Genomic DNA, 18986 nt, shown 5'->3' on the forward strand with positions numbered 1-18986 from the left:
TGTATGGGGGAAGGAAATCAGCTCCAATGAACAGATTCCAGAATTTGCAATAAGGTCCAGCCAGCAGGTCTGCCCTGAGGAGCCTACCTGAGTACAGGTGCTGGCAACCCTGACCAGAAATCCAAGTCATTTTGGTGACAGACCCATCCCCAGAAAGCAGAGGGAATTGTTGGGTCATCTCCCCTCCTTCCATCTCTGAGCCTGGCTCCAGTCAACGGGATTGGCATTGCTTATTCCTTCACCCTCACCCACTCCTGGACTCTGGAATCCCCTTTCATTGTCTCCCACCTCTCAGCCTGGGCTTTCCTCTCTAATCCCCTTCCTAAGGGGAGTTTAGACTGGGAGGGGCTTGGGGCTGGAGCGGCCCATGGACACGCCTCCCAGGTTGTAGGAGGCGGAGCCAAGATGGCGGAGAGGAACCCGGAAGTTGCCTGAGCTCCCCGAAATCTCCCTTGGAAATTACCTTAAATTAAACCTACAGAAGGATGGAGTGAAACGATCTTCTGGCTTAAGACAACCCGGAAGGTCTTCAGGAAAGGTCTGTCTCACGTGGGTCAAAGGGCGAGAGGGAGGACGACAGATAAAAGTGCCGCTGGTGAAGCCGTGACAGGGAAGAGGAATCGGTCCTGAGCCCAAAAAGTCCTCTTGGAAGAGCTGGCCAAGGAGCTGACCCCCCGCCGAGTCAGGCAGGAGGACACGTGGGTAGAGATGCTGCCCAGGGGTTCAGGAAGCTCCCCCTCTTGTCTTCATCCGTAACAAACAAGGGGCCCCTTCCCTTCAGCCTTCCCTGGGCAGCGGGTGGGAGTCTGACTTTAGAACCTTAGAAATGCTAATGACGCCCCCAGGATCTCTCCTGCCCCAGTCCCCTCCCCTTCTCCCCCTCCCATTTGGGAGTCTTCCTTTGTTTCTCATTAATAGCCCCTTGATCAGTTTCTGAAACTGTAGCTCTGCCAAGTTCCAGCCTGTCAATTGCAGGAGATTCTAAGACTAAGACAGCCCTAGTCCTGGGAGTTCACTCTCTAATGGGAGGATAAGGGGGTTGCCACATAATTTACGAATATTGGGGAGATCACGGCGGGGGGGGTGCCGGAGTGCCCCGACTCCTGGGAGGTGATGCCAGCTCCCTGAATGTCTGAGCTAGCCTGGGTTTTGGCAACATCCCAGGCCCAGGGGAAGGTGCCCTGACAGCCTGGGTCTGAGGCAGGGCTGGGAGCCTGACTTCCTGAGTCTGACTCTCTATTGACAACAGGTACACAATTCTTCAGATCAAGCCTGTAGAGAGGACACAGGTGGAAGGTAGTCTGAGAGGAGGAAGCACCAGCAGCTGGGGAGGGAGGAAGAAAACCAGGGCAGGCCTGCAGAAGGGGGGATCTGAGAACCATCCTGAAGGAAGCTAAGGCAGAGGGGGAGGGGAGAGCCCCCAAGCAGGAGGGAGCAGAGCTTGGGGGTTGTTTTCTGTTTGCGGGAGGGAGGGAAAGGCTGGTGAGTGTAATACATGCCTGGAAGGGGGAAGAGTAGGAGAAGAATGCAGAGATCTGCAGCAAACCCGTGTTCAATCCTATGGTCTAGTTTTCCCAATTTGTGGAATTGAGGGTTGCATTGGATGTTATAACATCCCAGTTATACAGGGCGTGGGGTACTTCAAGGACTTTGTTTCTGTGACAGAAGCCATATTATTACAGAGGAGTCTCAAGTTCACTTGCCCAGCATGAACATAACAAGGTCTTGGTGGAATTTGAACTCAGGTCATCCCTTCAAGGAGGCAGCTGGGTGGTGGCAGGGGGGATGGAGCACCTGGGCTACAGTGTGTGAGACTTGTCTTCCTGAGTGCAAATGTGGCCTCAGACACTTACTGACTGTGTGATCCTAAGCAAGTCACCTAACCCTGTTTGCCTCAGTTTCCTCAACTGTAAAACAAACTGGAGGAGGAAATGGCAAACCAGCCTCATAGCTTTGCCAGGAAACTCCCAAATGGGGTCAGGAAGAGTCGTTCCTGACTGAAAATGAGCAACATCTTTCAGCTCTCAGTCCACTCAGCTAATATAAAAACATGCAACGCCCAGAACTCCCCATCTTAAAAACAAAACAAAACAAAAACCCTTTTCTTAACCCTTTCATCCTTAAGCAATCCCCTGTCTTCCTTTTCACAGGTGATTTCCCAGAAAAGATTCCCTGTGTGGGATGGTCCTTCCCTTTCCCACCCCCTGCTCCCTTCTCCACCTCTTGGAAATCAGAGTTCCTTCAGTCAGCTACAAGCGGTGGTCCCATTGCCAAAGATTGTTAATATGAATGTATGGATCACCTGGGCTTGATGGAGGTGCCTTAGTATCCAAAAGTATTTTCTGAAACCCTGGATTAACAGAAGCACAGTGTCCTTCAACTGAGCTCCAAACTGAGCCCAGATAGCTAGCAGATAACTCCCTATCTTATGGGGAAGTCTGGGCATTTGCATCCTTGCCAAACTCCTTTTTGGAATCCTGTCATCTTATCCTGGTGGTTCTGTATTTCCTCCATACTTGTTATAACTGAAATTGTTAAAACTGCTTTTCTTTCCATCCATGCTTTGGGGTTGATTTGTATTATGCTAATGAGACTGACAACACCCTGTGACCAGTGAACAGAAAGAGGGGGAGTCTGTGGGCTCCTTTGGAAGGGGTCTCTGCATGAATCATGCTTGTTTCTTCTTGGGACAAATAAACTGGTATTATGTTTTCCCTGTCTCTGATCTGTTTTCTCTAGGAGACATACATGTTCTCTGATCTGTTTTCTTTTTTTTTTTTCCATAGAAGGACAGGTTTGGAAACAAATGGTAGGAGATGTTATAAAATTAATTTATCTGATCTGTTTATTATTACTTTTTTGGTAGGAGACAGGCAAGTTTTTATCTTTAATTTTTGACAAGACCCAGCCCCTTTCATTGGCTTTTTACTGACTTCTCTATAGCAATGGTTCTTGTCAACCATCCCCACCTGATGGATAAACACTTGTCCTTTGGAGATTGTCACCAGTCCTGGTTCTCCTGCCTCTTGGACTCATAACCAGGGGATCTATAAGTTCTTCCTCTGGTCTGATTTGGTTCCCTTCTCTACCTGCCCACCTCACTCCCCATGGGGGTAACTCTCCCTCAGTCCTGGGCCTGCTTTTCTGAAGTGGTTCTCAGTCATCTCTCTGAAGGGAACTAGCTGGGTGGTACAGTGGGTAGTGCTGGACCTCAGTCAGCTAGACCTGAGTCCAAACCTCTCTCACATGGCTATCACCTCTCTTAAGTGACTTGATGTCTTGCCCTCTCAGTTTCCTCATCTGTATGTCTCAGACACTGCACTGGGGTGCAGAGGACAATCATTGTTGTTCCTTCAGCAAGTTTAGGTCAGTGTTGGGGAATTGCTCAGCCCAGAGGTCCCCAAAACCTCCTGGACAGTAGTAAGAATAATCAGAGCTGGCCTTTCTCTAGCACCCAGGTGCCAGGCACTGCTGAGCACTTGGGAAATAGAATCCTCACAGCAGCCTTTGGGGTAGATGCCATTATTCTCCTTCTTTCATAGTTGAGGAAAGTGAGACAAGCAGGTCAAGTGACTTGCCCAGAGTCACACAGAGAAAGTGTCTGAGGTCAGATTTGAACTCAGTTCTTCCTGCCCCCAGGCCCACCTAGATGGAATCCCTGCCTGAAGGTAAAGTAGCATCAGCTCCCTGGCAGCTGCCCTGTGGGGAGCATCTCAAGGGAACAAGGGGAAGTAGAGGCATAAATAGGGTTTTACACAGCCTCAGTCCATCTGGGGAGGCTGGGCAGCCACTTTGCTCATTGGGCTGGTTGGGTATAGAGACAGAATGGCGGGTGATGTGGGGAGAATGTTAACCTTCCTCTCAGGAGTTGCAGAGGTTGTTTCAATGGGGATGTTTTCTCTTGCTCAGAATATCTGGTGGGGCCAGAGGAGGTGGGTCTCTGGTTAATTCCCTCAGAAGATCTTATTGGCGACTCCCCAGTTTTTGGAGGCTTCCCTGAGGTCTCTCTCTGTTTACATAATCCTGTAAGACAGTTCAGTTTCTTTGACCTCCAGGGTCATTCTATTGGGGGAGAAGCTGTTTCCCCCAAATTCTCATTGGCAACCTAGCCATTTCCTCCACATTAGCAACCTAGAAGCCATCCCTGAGTCTTCCCTCTGTCTTGGCCCCATCTCCCTGTAGCTAATTAGGGGCTAAATCGTCTTTCTTATTTATCCTTTTAATTTCTGCCCTAGTGGTCTCTTGTTATGTCCAAGTATTACAGTTTCACTGCTTCTTTTTGCCTTTCATTTTTTCTTTCAAGTGCTGAAAATAATGGATTTTAGAACATGCAGAGGCCCCTCTCTTGAGGGGATTATATTAAGAGTGATTGGATTGACTTTGCTGATTGACTCACTTGAAGTTGACTTGATTGAAACCACACCTGCCTGAGAACCTGGCCCTCAGAGGGAGGGTTCTCTGACCTAGGCCTGATCTGCTCATGGACTGTCCTCAAGTCCAGTGAACCAATGGATTTGGGTGATGCTAGCCAATTAGCTTGGAGTGGTGTGTAGGGGCCCCCCCCCTCTCACCTGGATCCAGAGGGAGCTTCAGTTCTCAGGGACACAGGAACTTCCTTTTTGGCCTGAGACTCTGAGGTGGTGAGAGCACTTTGTTCTGACTCTTCTATCCTAGGTATGTAGGGCTTCCTGAACTTTCTGAACTCCATGTGTTCTCTCTTTACTAATATCTAATATAGGGGCAGCTAGGTGGCACAGTGGATAGAGCACCGGCCCTGGATTCAGGAGGACCTGAGTTCAAATTCGGCCTCAGACACTTAATACTTACTAGCTGTGTGACCTGGGCAAGTCACTTAACCCCAATTGCCTCACCCAAAAAAGAAAAAAACCCCACCAAAAAACAAACAAAAACAACAACAAAAATTAATATCTAATATACTTTAATACATGCTTAATGCCCCCAAACTGGTGCTAAAGCTTCTAATTATAAGTAACAAACACATATATTAGAAACCCCAGTTTAAGAGGGTGGCAAGTCCTCTTCTGTTCACACCAAGTTCAGGTCCAAGCCTGACCCTGACCCTCCCTGCTGTCCTCCTGTTCTGGTTAGAGTCTCTCCCCTGAGGGGAGGGCCTTTGTAAGTGTTCTGAGACTTCAAACTCTGTAATTCCAGGTAGGCCAGTGTGCACCCTAGGAAGAAAAGGCAAGGACAATGTCTCCCCAACTCTGAGACCCTTCTCCCTCCCCAGGTCAGTTTGCAGACAACCAGAACTGGAACCAGAGAGGATGGCCCCAGGGACCCAGAGACCCTCATCCCAGGTGAGTGCAGCCCATCCCCAGACCTGACTAGCATCAGCAAAGGTGGAATCCAGCAGAGCCCAGGAAGCTTTATCCTGTTACATGTACATTGTCCTCTGCAGGGCTGTCAGCAGAGCAGACATTGTCCTCCTGGTTCTGCTCATTTCCTTCTGCCTCAGGCCACCCCAGTCTTCCCTGGTCTCTCTGAATCTCTCTCATTTGTCATTTCTTAGGTCAAGTCAATGAGCATTTAGACAGTGGCCCCTCTGTGCCAAGCACTGTGCCAATCTACTGGGGATGCAAAGGAAGGTTTAAACAATAACAGGCCCTGCCCTCAAGGGGCTCAGTGTCTCCTTGGGAGATAACAGGGCAGCAGCTGGGTCCACACAAAGTCTCTACAGTATGTGTGGGAGGCCCCCTCAGAGGGAAGGCCCAAGCGGTGCCAGGGACCAGACAAAGCTCATTTTCAGAAGGTGAGGATTTTGCTGAGATGTGAAGGAAGCCAGTGTGGGGCAGACTGGTGGCCTGGATCTGGGTCTAGCTCACCCAAAGGTTTGGAGGCAATAGAAAATCATTCATTTCTTTGTACCTAAGTCCATTTCCCCCCCCCCCCCATTTTTTAAGGATATGCCCAGGGGGAAGGATCATAGGGAATGCTTTCTGCTTGTCCCTTATTATGGCCTGGGCTAGACCACAGGGACAGATGACCACACCTGCCTCCAGGTAGGTGCTGACAAAAACCTAAGCATTTCTCCAGTCAGGAGGTATTCTGATTTTAAAGAACAAAATCTGGCAGTTGCCTGGCTCTTCAGACCCCAGACAGTGGGGGCGCCTAGTGAGTTTGAGGTTCCTGTTAGAGAAAAAAACACAGTGTACACCCCACCTGGGGAATCCAAGAGCCAAATGAGCAGCCCTCCATTTTACTTGTCTGTTGACTTTTCCTGGATTTCAGCACCTTAATGAGGGGGCCTCGTGACCTGGATCTGGGGACCAGCTAGCTCATCCACACATTGGAGGCTGATCACAAATCTCGTAAAAGGAAAAGAGATGCATTAGGAGAGAGGTATATATGGCCAGGGGACAGAATCACTGTGGGAAAACTGTCCCCCTGGGTAGGAGAAGACCTGGTCTTTTGTATGTTTACAACCAAAAGCAGTGTGCAAAGCAGCCGTGAGGGAAACAAAGGGGAAGCAGTGCCTGGGTGGGATAACCCATCCTTATCAGTACATCACCTTTGTTCCTTGCAGACCAGGGTCTTTGTGCTCAGCCACACCACATTCCTGAGAGGGCAGAGGGGCTTTTCCCTTGGCAAAGTTTAATGATTCCTTAGGGTTTGGGATCCCTCGTCCCAGGCCACCAGGAGGCCCAGGTGAGGAGGGTGGTCAGTGCAAACGTGAGAGACGGCTATTGGAAAGGCACAGAGTCAGGCTGTGGAGAGTCTTGGTCAAGGCTCAGCCAGGAGGCCTGTGTCGCTGGGTCAGGGAGAAGAAGAGGACTGAGGTGCAAGAAGACTGGATAGGGATATTTGGAGTCTGCTATGTGTTGGAGGCATAGAAACATCTCCCGGGATCCTGTTGGGAGATTTGTTAGGGTCCTTGGTAGGGACAGCCAGAATAAGGGAGTAAAAGTTACAAGCAAACCATAAACTGAGAATTATTTACTTATTATTTCAAGAGAGTGACACCCTCCCAGAGTGGGTGATAAAAAAAGTTGATCCTATCATTCTACTAGAGATGGAAGAGCATCAAAAACCAAGTTCATTGGCCAAATTCTGGTTCTGCATGTAGCAGATTGGACAAATAGAGGAACCTCCCCAAGTATCAAAGGACTTGCAGATGTAGCTGCTCTCTTGTCTGTTATTCATCAGTCTGCTTCTTAACTGTTTGTCTTGACTCTTGGTCCCAAATGTTCTAACGTTTTAGGGGTAAGTTGAGAGAATTTCTTTTTCATAAATAGTTAATATATGAATTAGCTCAATCTCAAACCCCAGTCAAGAAAAAAATATATATATAAAAATGTATTTTTTTTATAAATGAATGAGTTCTCCTTTCCTCATCACAGGTACTCTTATTTCTATATAACTAAATATTAACATGAATGAATATATTCTATAAACTAGTGAAAACAATCATAAAGCAAAGAAATAAGATTTATTTTGGTTATAACATATCATACCCCATGTTACCCCAATCCCTCAATATTACAGTATGTAACTTTTCTTCACTTTAACATTTAGTATTCCATCATGATTCTCAGTTCAGATATAGATGTTTTCTCCACATTCCACTGGGCTTTTATTAGACATGGTGTCAAGTGTTCTCTCTGACTCTCATCAAGATTAAAGGAGCTTTGGGGCCCTCCCTTCTGTGCTTCAGTTTCTTCTCTGTGTCGATGAGGGTTGGACTAGATGAATTGTGAATTCTTGTTCTCTTGTAAGTGATGGGACTTTTGATGGCTCAGGAGTTGGTGACCTTCAAGGATGTGGCTGTGGATTTCACCCAGGAGGAGTGGCGCCTCTTGGACCATTCTCAGAGAGAGCTGTACAAGGAGGTCATGCTGGAGAATGTCCAGACCCTGCTCTCTGTGGGTAAGGACCTTTGCCCCTGGTGACTGTGAGCTACTCACATGGCAGCTCCCTGCTCCTCATCCTGCCAGGCCTAGCAAGTTTGTCCTGATTCTTCCCTCTTTGTTCCCTCAAATTCCAGTCCAGATGTTGGGAAAGGAAGATAATGGAATAGCCATTTATGTATACCTGCTTTATATCCAGCACTGGGCAAAGTGTATTAGAATCACTCTCATTTGGTCTCCACAATATCCCTACGATTTTTCTAGTATTATTAAGCCCATTTCACAGTTGAGGGAAGTGAGGCAAACAGAGGTTACACAGCTTGCCCAGGGGTCACAGCTACCATGTGTCTGACATGGGTTTGACCTGGTTTTTCTGACTGCAGGCACAGGGCTTTTACCCCTGCACTACAGCAGCCTCTAATTTCTAGGTAATGGAAGCTAGTCATTGTGCCTGTCGTCCTTCTAGGAAAGAGGGGAATAAAGGTGGAGTTTTCTGATTCCCAGTGGGCTGGGTGATGTCCGTCTGCCTCCAGAGATCCCAACAAGCAATACCCTGGGAACCATCCTGTCATCTTTGCTTGCGTGTCTCCTTTCCCTCAAGAGGAGTAAATTGTATCTTTTCATTCTTTCCTTACTCTGTATTCCCAGGATTTCCAGTTTCTAGAGAAGATTTGCCTTCCCCTTTCCAGGAAGGGGAAGCACCAGGGATGGTAGAAGAAAAAGGTGCAAGGAGCTCCTGTCCAGGTGAGTGACATAAAAGCAGGTGTTTGAGGGTTGCTCTCATAAGAGGTCTCTGAGTGTTGTGGTGCAGGGAGTGCTAGACTTGTGGGCAGGAAGGTCTGATGTGGAAGTGGGTTTTAGACCCATTTCAGCAGTGGGATCCTGGGGAAGGAACTGATCCTCTCAGCCCCACTTTCCTCACCTATAATACAGGGGACTTGCCTTTCAGTTCCCCTGTAGTGATAAAAGAAAACATTTATTAAGCACCAACCATGTTCCAGACGCTGCTAAGCACCTCACCAGAAAGACAAAGAATGGCAAGAGATAGGCTTTGCTCTCAAGGACTTCAGTCTAATGGGGAAGACAAGTTGTTTTATTTGTGTGTGTGTGTGTGTGTGTGTGTGTGTGTGTGGTGTTTTTTTTTTGGTAAGGCAGTTGGGGTTAAGTGACTTGCCCAGGGTCTCACAGCTAGTAAGTGTTAAGTGTCTGAGGTCGGATTTGAACTCAGGTACTCCTGAATCCAGGGCCAGTGCTCTATCTACTGCGCCACCTAGCTGCCCCAGGGAGACACCTTGTAAACAACTATCTACAAAACCAATATATTCAGGATGAATTGGAGATAATCAAGAGAGGGGAGGCCCTATGGGTAGGAAAGACTGGGGAAGACTTACTATAAAAGGAGGAATTCTATGTGGCGCTTCAGGGAAGCCAGAGCAAGCTTGAGGGGCATCCAGAGAGAACTTGTAGTCAGGAGATGCTGCGGGTCAAGAAACAAAGAAACCTGTGTCACTGATGATTACACATGTGGAAGGAGAGTAAGGAGTAAAAAGAGTGGGTCGGTCAGAGAGGGGCTGATGATAAAGGGCCTTAAGAGCCAAGCAAAGGATTTTATATTTGATCCTGGTAATAGGATGTTTTATCGAGTGAGCAGTGACATGATTGGAAGTGTCCTGTAGTAGATGAATTTGATAGTTGGGTGGGGGATTAGAATGAGAGACTTGAAGCAGTGGTACCGACCAAATGTCTTTTTGTAATAACATCATTTTGTGCCTAATCATAAGGGTTGGAAATCACTACACAGTGAAATATATTAATGCCTCAAACAAGCATCTACTTGTTGTTCCATGGGAAAAATATATGGCAAACATACCATGGCAATTCTTTACTCCATAAGGTGCCATTAAATCATTTTAAATTTATTTTATATTATTTAGAATTTTTTTCCTAAATTACATGTAAAAACAAATATTAACATCAATTTTTAACCTTTGTGTTCCAAATTCTCTTCCTCCCTCTATCTCCACTCCTCCTTAAGAATGCAAGCAATTCAATAAAAGTTGTACATGTGTAGTCATATAAAACGTTTCCACATTAGTCAGGTTGAGAAAGAAAACAGAAATAAAAACTTTAGAAAAAGCAACTAACAAATTATGCTTCAATCTGAGTTCAGATACCATCAGTTCATTCTCTGTAGAGTTCTTCAGAATTGTCTTGGATCATTGTATTGTTGGAAAAATCTAAGTCATTCACAGAAGTTCATCTTACAATATTGCTGTAATTTTGTATACAGTACACTTCACTTTGCATCAGCTCATGTAAGTGTTTCCAGGTTTTTCTGATAGCATCCTGTTCATCTTTTTTATTTTCTTAATAGTAAACTACATTTATATAGTACTTTATAGAGAGATTTCCTTACAATAAACCCACTAGGTTGATTATTCCAAAAACAATAATAGATAACATTTATACAGTACCTTATACCTGAGAAAGAATTTTCTTCACAATAGCCCAGTAAAGTACCATGTTTTATCATCATCATCATCTTACATGGCTCTTGTCTCCCGCTTCAGATTTTTTTTCAGTTACTATTGCTGTGTTTCCCTCCATCATACTCCCTCTCCATGACATTTACTCTATTTTCGGTTTTTTTACCCTATCCCTTCTCAAAAGTGTTTTACTTCTAACTGCCCCCACCCCAATCTGTCCTCCCTTCTTTCACCCCTCCCCTCTTATCCCCTTCCCCTCCTACTTTCCTGCAGGGTAAGACATTATTATACCCAATTGAGTGTGTATGTTATCCCCTCTTTGAGCCAAGTCTGATGAGAGAAAGGCTCACTCACTCCCCAGCCCCTCCCCCATCTTCCCCTCCCTTCCATAAGCTTTTTCTTGTTTCTTTTATGTGAGATACTTTACCCCATTCCCCCTCTCCCTTTCCATTCTGTCTCAATGCATTCCTCTGACCCCTTAGTTTTACTTTTTTTTTTCCAGCAACAAACATTTATTTTCTTTTCCAGTTACATGTAAGGGTAGTTTTCAACATTCATTTTCATAAGATTTAGAGTTCCAAATTTTTCTCCCTCCCTCCCTCTCTCCCTTTCCTCCCCCCTCCACAAGATCACAGTCAGGTTATATATGTACAATCCACAAGTGTTCTTTTTATCAGTTCTTTCTATAGGGGTGCATAGTAAGCTTCCTCATTAGTTCCTTGAGATTGTCTTGGATCATTGTACTGCTGAGAGTAGTTAAGTCATTCACAATTACTCATTAAACAATACTGATGTCACTATGCACAATGTCCTCCCAGCTCTGCTCACTTCACTATACATTGATGTTCATTAGTCTTTCCAGGTTTTTCGGGGATCATCCTGTTTTTCATTTCCTGTAACACAAGACCATTCCACTACAATCATATAACAAAGCTTTTTCCATCATTCCTCAATTGATGGACATTCCCTTGATTCTCAATTCTTAGCCTCCACCAAGAGTTGCTATAAATATTTTTTGTACAATTTTTCCCCCTTTTCTCTTTTTCGTGATTACTATTGTTAACTGTTTCCCTTCCATCCTATTCCCTTCCCCATGATATTCTATTCTGTTAGTTTTCAATGTTTATTTTATTTTATTTTTTTGTTTGTTTTGTTTTTAGTGAGGCAATTGGGGTTAAGTGACTTGCCCAGGGTCACACAGCTAGTAAGTGTTAAGTGTCTGAGGCCGGATTTGAACTCAGGTACTCCTGAGTCCAGGGCTGATGCTCTATCCACTGCACCACCTAGCTGCCCCCAATGTTTATTTTAATAAGATTTTAAGCTCCAAAATTTTCTCCCTCTCTCTCTCCTCCACAAGATGGCAAGCAATCTGATATAGGTCATATATGTACATTCACATTAAGCATATTTCCATATTAGTCATGTTGTGAAAGAAGAATCAGAACAAAAGAGAAAAACTCAATAAAGAAAAAAATAGTAAAAATACTATGGTTAAATCTGCATTCAGATTCCACAGTCCTTTTTCTGGATGTGGAGAGCATTTTTCTTCATGTATCCTTTGGAATTGTTTTGGATCACTGTATTGCTGAGAAGTGCTAAGTCTATCACAACTGACCACCACACAATGTTGCTGTTAATGTGTACAATGTTCTGGTTCTGCTCACTTCACTCAGTATCAGTCCACTTAAGTCTTTCCAGGTTTGTTTGTTTGCTTTTTTTTCCCCTGAAATCTTCCTGCTCATCATTTCTTATATCACAGTCGTATTCCATTATATTCATATACCACAACTTGTTCAGCCATTCTCCAATTGATGGGCATCCCCTCAATACCCAATTCTTTGCTATCACAAAGAGAGCTGCTAAAATATTTTTCAACATGTGGGTCATTTTCCCTTTTTTATGATTTTTTGGGGATACAGATCTAGTAGTGGCATTACTGGGTCAAAGGGTATGCATAGTCCCTGAGCCCTTTTGGCATAGTTCCAAATTGCTATCCAAAATGGTTGGGTCATTTCGAAACTCCACCAACATTGCTTTAGTGTTCCAATTTTTCCATATCTGCTCAAATATTTATTATTTTCCTTTTTGTCATATTTGCCAATCTGAAAGGTGTGAGGTGATACTTCAAAAAAAAAAAGAAAAAAGTTAAATAAAATATATAGGGAACTAGATAAAATTTATAAGAATGCAAGTCATTCCTCAATTGAGAAATGATCAAAGGATATGAACAGGCAATTTTCAGATTGAACCATTGATTAGAGAAATGCAAATCTGAATCACTTTTGATTAGAGAGATAAAAATTCAAAGAACTCTGAAGTACCACCTGACACCTCTCAGATTGGCTAATATGACAGAAAAGGAAAATAACTGTTGGAGATGTGGGAAAATTAAAACACTAATGCATTGTTGGTAGAGTTGTGAACTGATTCAACTGAGTGAAATTTTTCCCAACCCTTTGATATAGGATGTTTTTTTAAGGTATAAGTGACTTAATCAATATTATATATTACAAGTTATGATTTAATAATCAGCATATAGTGTATAAATTGTGATTTAACCTGTTTAAGTATTTCTTATAGAGCAAATAAGGCAGCAGTGCTTATAAAATGTTAAATGAAGACAAGATTGACTTCAGCCTTGACAATACTTATTATAGACAATTTCACAATTGTTTGATTCTGTGAATCTCTTTTTAGACAAATTAAAAAGTCAGACTGTCCCATTTTCATGGCAATATGTTCATTTGTTGACTGTCTGCAATAGTCTGTATATTATTTTGATTGACTTTATTATGTTTCTTGGTGGACTGTAAAATGGGAGGAGATTGTTTAAAAATAGTAAGGCATATAAGCATTTAAGCCTCATAGTAGTGTAAAAATCTTAGACCGGTACTGCTCTATGTTTCTGGGTCCTAAACCTGATACTGGCTTTATTGTGAGACAGGATCCCCCTATCAGTAAATCTATATTTCTACAGCTTGGAGACTTCACTATTTCTTTTCTTCCTCAGACTTAGAAATTTTCATGACACAACGGTTGTGCAGAGCAATTTGTAAATATGCCCAAAGGGCAATAAAACTCCACAGTCTTTGATCCAGCAATAGCATTACTAAATCTGTATGCCAAAAAGATCATAAAAAAGAAACCTACATGTACAAAAATATTTGTAGATGCTTTTTTTGCTGTTGCAAATAACTGGAAAGGGAAGGAATGCCCATTGATTAGGGAATGGCTGAATGAATTGTGGAATATGAATGTAATAAAATCCTATCATTATTTTAAAAAATGATGAGCAGGCAGATATCAGAAAAACCTGGAAATACTTAACTGTGAGTGAAGTGAGCAGAACCAGGAGAACATTGTACACAGTAACAGCAACACTGTGCTATAATCAACTATGATAGACTTAGCTGTTCTCAGCAATACTATGCTCTAAGACAACTCCAAAGGACTCATCATGGAAAATGCTCTCCACCTCCTTTTCTTTTCTTTTTTTGAGGGGGTGGGGGTGGGGCAATGAGAGTTAAGTGACTTGCCAGGGTCACACAGCTAGTGTCAAGTATCTGAGGTCACATTTGAACTCAGGTCCTCCTGAATCCAGGGTGGTGCTTTATCCACTGTACCACCTAGCTGCCCCCTCTCTACTTCCAAAGAAAAAAATATGCAATCTGAAAAAAGTTTGAGACATACTATTTTGACTTTTTTTTTCTGTTTTCTCTTTCTCATAGTGTGAGATTTTTCCCCACCCCTTAAATATGAGTGATTTAACAGTAATACTAATCGGTTTATACACTACTACATGTGATTTAAAAGATTTAGATATTCTTTAGTAGCTTAAAATGATAATGAAGTAAGTATGATAGATTTTAAGGAGCTAAGGGGGCAGCTAGGTGGCACAGTGGATAAAGCACTGGCCTTGATTTCAGGAGGACCTAAGTTCAAATCTGTCCTCAGACACTTGACACTTACTAGCTGTTTGACCCTGGGCAAGTCACTTAACCCTCATTGCCCCCCAAAAAATAAAGGACAAAAAAAAGAAAGAAAGAAAGGAGCTAAGGCAAATGCTAACTTGCCTACAAACTTAAACCAAATATTCAACTACCTGACTTCCAGTTGTGGTTATATATAGAAATCAATCAGCTTAAAGGTCAGATAGCTAAAATAGTAACTTCTGAAGTATAAGGGACCAGTCAGAGCTGGAGAGAAGTTGGAAAGCCAAGCTTAACCAATATGGTGGAAAGTCTTGATAGCTCCAGCTTTACCGTGAGGAAGGATCCCTCTTTCAATAAACCTATTTTCTTTTCACTTTCTTTGTCTAACCCTGGGACTTTGAAATTTTCCCAAAAGTGGTTTTTCCCTTTTGTCCTGTGTCTTTCATAACATAACCAATGTGGAAATGTATATGCATGGTTCCACATGTATAAGTTCTATCAGATTGATTGCCATCTTCAGGAGAGGAAAGGAAAAAGAGGGAGGGAGAAAAAATTGGAAGCTCAAAATTGAATGGGAAATAAATTTTGAAAGCTACCTTTACATGTAATTGGAAAAAAGAAAATACTATTTACAAAATCAAATAAGCCATCTTGCAGGTGTTTCCAAAGATTGATTTTGCTTATTTTAAATGGAAAATTCTTCATTTTGACTGAGGAAGTAGAATATGAATGAGTTTCCATGACGCCATTAGAGAACAGAACATATTTAGGTGTATCTGTCTTTCTGTTAATACATAATTGATTCCTTCAGGTGCAGAGACCAGGTTTGAAGTGAAGGAGATGACTACAAAGGTGGACATTGTTGTGGAAGAATGTTTCTATCAGAGATTTCAGAGTAAAAATGGTGCCTGTGACTTCAGTTTGAGAGACATCTGTGGCTCTAATACCAAGGTGGATAAAAATACTAAGAGTATCTGGGAGTTTGGTGAAATTGGAGAGGCCTTCACACAGTCTTCAGTCTTAAATAACAGTAAGAGAAGGATTTCATGGAATGAAGGTGTTCAGGACAGTGAAGATAATAAATGGTTTCCTCAACAACTAAAGGCTCATGAGAAGTCTCTACAAATGCAAATGGATCAAGGTAATCATCTGGAAATGGCCTTAAATTTAAATTCTGATCTCATTAGACATCAGAAAAGTGACACTGGAGAAATGCCTTATGTAGCTGACAAACATGGAAAGGCCTTCAGTCAGAGCTCTAAGCTCATTACTCTTCAGAAAATTCACAGTAGAAAGGAAGCCGTTGAATACAATGAATGTAAAGCAACCTTCTCCCTTCACTCATCTCTTCCTTGCCATGCTGCATTTGACCATGGAATGAAAAGATATGCATGTCATCATTGTGGAAAGGCCTTTGCTTCAAACTCAGATCTTATTAGTCATCAGAACATTCACACTGGAAAAAAGTTTTATGAATGTAATGAGTGTGGAAAGACTTTCACACAGGTATGGCATCTTGTTGTGCATCAGAGAATCCATACTGAAGAGAAAACTTATGAATGTTATCAGTGTGGAAAGACTTTCACAAAGAGTTCCAATCTTGCTAAGCATAAGAGAATCCACACTGGAGAGAAACCTTATGAATGTAATCAGTGTGGACAGGCTTTCACACAGAGCTCCCATCTTCTTGCACATCAGAGAATCCACACTGGAGAGAAACCTTATGAATGTAATCAGTGTGGAAAGGCTTTCACAGTGAGCTCCAGTCTTGCTGCACATCAGAGAATCCACACTGGAGAGAAACCTTATGAATGTAATCAGTGTGGAAAGGCTTTCACAGCAGGCTCCAGTCTTGCTGCACATCAGAGAATCCACACTGGAGAGAAACCTTATGAGTGTAATCAGTGTGGAAAGGCTTTTGCAAAGATTTCTGGTCTTTCTAACCATCAGAAAGCCCATATTGGAGAGAAACCTTATGAATGCAATCAGTGTGGGAAGGCTTTCACAATGAGGTCCACTCTTGCTAAGCATCAGAGACTCCACACTGGAGAGAAACCTTATGAGTGTAATCAGTGTGGAAAGGCTTTTGCACAGATTTCCAGTCTTTCTTACCATCAGAAAGCCCACATTGGAGAGAAACCTTTTGAGTGTAATCACTGTGGAAAGTCTTTCTCAGAGAGGTCCACTCTTGCTAAGCATAAGAGAATCCACACTGGAGAGAAACCTTTTGAATGTAATCACTGTGGAAAGACTTTCACAGAGAGTTCTCATCTTACGACGCATAAGAGAATCCACACTGGAGAGAAACCTTATGAGTGTAATCAGTGTGGAAGGGCTTTCACAGTGAGGTCCAGTCTTGCTGCACATCAGAGAATCCACACTGGAGAGAAACCTTATGAGTGTAATCAGTGTGGAAAGACTTTCACATTTTGCTCTAATCTTGCTACACATCAGAAAATCCATGCTGGAGAGAAACCTTATGAATGTGATCAGTGTGGAAGGGCTTTCACATTGAGCTCTAATCTTGCTAGACATCAGAAAATCCATGCTGGAGAGAAACCTTATGAATGTGATCAGTGTGGAAAGGCTTTCACACAGAATTCCAGTCTTCATAAGCATAAGAGAATCCACACTGGAGAGAACCTTTTGAATGCAATCAGTGTGGAAAGAAGTTCAGATGCAGCTCCAGTCTTGCTGTGCACAGAAGGGAATCCACACTGCAAAGAAATCTTAGAAATATAATTAATGTGGTCAGACCTTCAGGCAATAACCATCTCTTACTTCCCATCTGAGAATTTCTATTATATAGTGTAAGAAAATCATGGGCTTTGCCATGAGATTGAAGCCATGAGCCTGGATGACTTTAAGGAGAGCTTAAAGTGGCAAGGGCAAGAATCAAAAAGGACTTAAGCAGAGGGCAGCTAGGTGGCTCAGTGGATAGAGCACTGGCCCTGGAGTCAGAAGGACCTGAGTTCGAATCCGAGCTCAGACACTCAGCACTTAATAGCTGTGTGACCCTAGGCAAGTCACTTAACCCCAATTGCCTCACCAAAAAAAAAAAAAAGAACTTATAGGGGCAAGAGTGCATGTCAAATAAGTTGTATTTCTCAATGAACATGCTTGGAATTAGATTCAGATTAACATGAGTCCCATAATGTCAGATGCTTTTCATCCTTAAGTTAGTATTACACAAATGGATTTTGCTATAAGATGCTTAATAACGAACAAAAGAATTGGGATAGGTATAGTGCCTTCAGAATTCCTTAAAACAGTGGGAACAGGGGCAGCTATTTGGTGCAGTGGATAGAGCACCAGCCCTGGAGTCAGGAGTACCTGAGTTCAAATCTGGCCTCAGTCACTTAACACTTACTACCTGTATGACCCTAGGCAAGTCACTGAACTCCAATTGCCTCACTAAAAAAAGAAAAATATATAAAAAAACCCCCAGTGGGAACATTTTTAAGGTGATTAAATATCAAACATAGGTAAACTCAGATTTCCCATTTTAACAGAAATTTTTTAAATTTGACATCCAGATATAAGAGAAATTCCTTTTCCACCATAGCTGATACAATCATTCACCAATTATATCATAAGGATTTTTACAAACATAATACCTTCAAACAATATTTGGATTTTTAAAAAAAATATTTGAAACCAAACCAATTAATTACCAATCAGGTGTTCTTAATTCAGTCGTATATACTTTTACACAGAAACCTTAAAATCACATGCTTCTTAGGGGTGGCTAGGTGGTGCAGTGGATAAAGCACCGGCCCTGGATTTAGGAGTATATGAGTTCAAATCCAGCCTCAGACACTTGACACTTACTGGCTGTGTGACCCTGAGCAAGTCACTTAACCCCCATTGCCCTGCAAAATAAATAAACAAACAAATAAATAAATAATCACGTGCTTCCTGAAACTGGGGGGGGGGGCAGGGGCTGGGTATGGTTCAATCATTATGTCTTATCAGACAATAAATGGAACATGTTAATTTTCAAAGGCCTAATACTTTTAGCACTTTAAAAGAAAAAGACTTACCCGTAAATTCACATAGTACATTTTATAAAGTGGTGAGTTTCCCAGCTAATGTTTGTAATTTCTTTATTACTTTTCTTTAAAGACCTGAGATGTCCCCCCATACCTTAGAAACTTATGAGAAAAACAGCAGTCTTTTTTCCCCCCCAAAGGATTTTGTAGCCCAAAAGTCTTTTTTTTTTCTTTGGGGGGTGAGGCAATTGGGGTTACATGACTTGCCTAGGTTCACACAGCTAATTAAGTGTTAAGTGTCTGAGGCCAGATTTGAACTCAGGTCCTCCTGAGTCCAGGGCCAGTGCTCTATCCACTGAGCCACCTAGCTGCCCCAGCCCAAAAGTTTTTTTTAATTAATAAAGTATTTTTTTTCCCGTTACATGTAAAGATAGTTTTCAACTTTTGTTTATACAAGCTTTCCAATTTCAGATTTTTCTCCCTCCTTCCCCTCCCTCCCCCCTCCCCTAGACAGCAGGTAATCAGATATAGGTTATATATACACATAATAACATTAAACATATTTCTGTATTAGTCATGTTATAAGAGAAACATCAGAGCAATGATGAAAATCCTCAAAATAGGAAAAACAACAGCACGAAAAACAAAAGAAATTGTATGGTTCATTCAGCATCTATACTCCACAATTCTTTCTTTCTTTTTTTTTTCTTG

The 18986-nt window shown here is 42.6% G+C and overlaps 1 protein-coding gene across 4 annotated transcripts; it reads left to right on the forward strand.

Annotated features, from left to right (window-relative positions):
* Window positions 1-405: 405 nt before the first annotated feature.
* On the forward strand, window positions 406-18568 carry LOC122751853 (zinc finger protein 260-like). 4 transcript variants are annotated; one of them, XM_043999060.1, is made up of 5 exons: window positions 406-538; window positions 5249-5318; window positions 7758-7884; window positions 8514-8609; window positions 15095-18568. In XM_043999060.1, exons 2-5 carry the CDS (start codon window positions 5286-5288, stop codon window positions 17023-17025), a joined length of 2187 nt encoding a protein of 728 aa, XP_043854995.1. In that variant the 5' UTR covers window positions 406-538; window positions 5249-5285; the 3' UTR covers window positions 17026-18568. The 4 variants fall into 4 exon arrangements, with proteins under 4 accessions (XP_043854995.1, XP_043854997.1, XP_043854994.1 ...); XM_043999059.1 differs by lacking the exon at window positions 406-538 and adding an exon at window positions 572-698; XM_043999061.1 differs by lacking the exon at window positions 406-538 and adding an exon at window positions 654-698 and having other exon boundaries at window positions 7735-7884.
* Window positions 18569-18986: the final 418 nt, after the last annotated feature.

Source organism: Dromiciops gliroides, chromosome 3, assembly GCF_019393635.1.
Source record: "Dromiciops gliroides isolate mDroGli1 chromosome 3, mDroGli1.pri, whole genome shotgun sequence".
NCBI lineage: Eukaryota > Metazoa > Chordata > Mammalia > Microbiotheria > Microbiotheriidae > Dromiciops > Dromiciops gliroides.

Coding starts and splice junctions, on each gene's coding strand:
- LOC122751853 (XM_043999060.1), top strand. CDS start 5,286: ATGGCCCCAGGGACCCAGAGACCCTCATCCCAG. Junction 5,319..7,757: donor CCCAGAGACCCTCATCCCAG/GTGAGTGCAGCC, acceptor TTGATGGCTCAG/GAGTTGGTGACCTTCAAGGA. Junction 7,885..8,513: donor CCAGACCCTGCTCTCTGTGG/GTAAGGACCTTT, acceptor CTGTATTCCCAG/GATTTCCAGTTTCTAGAGAA.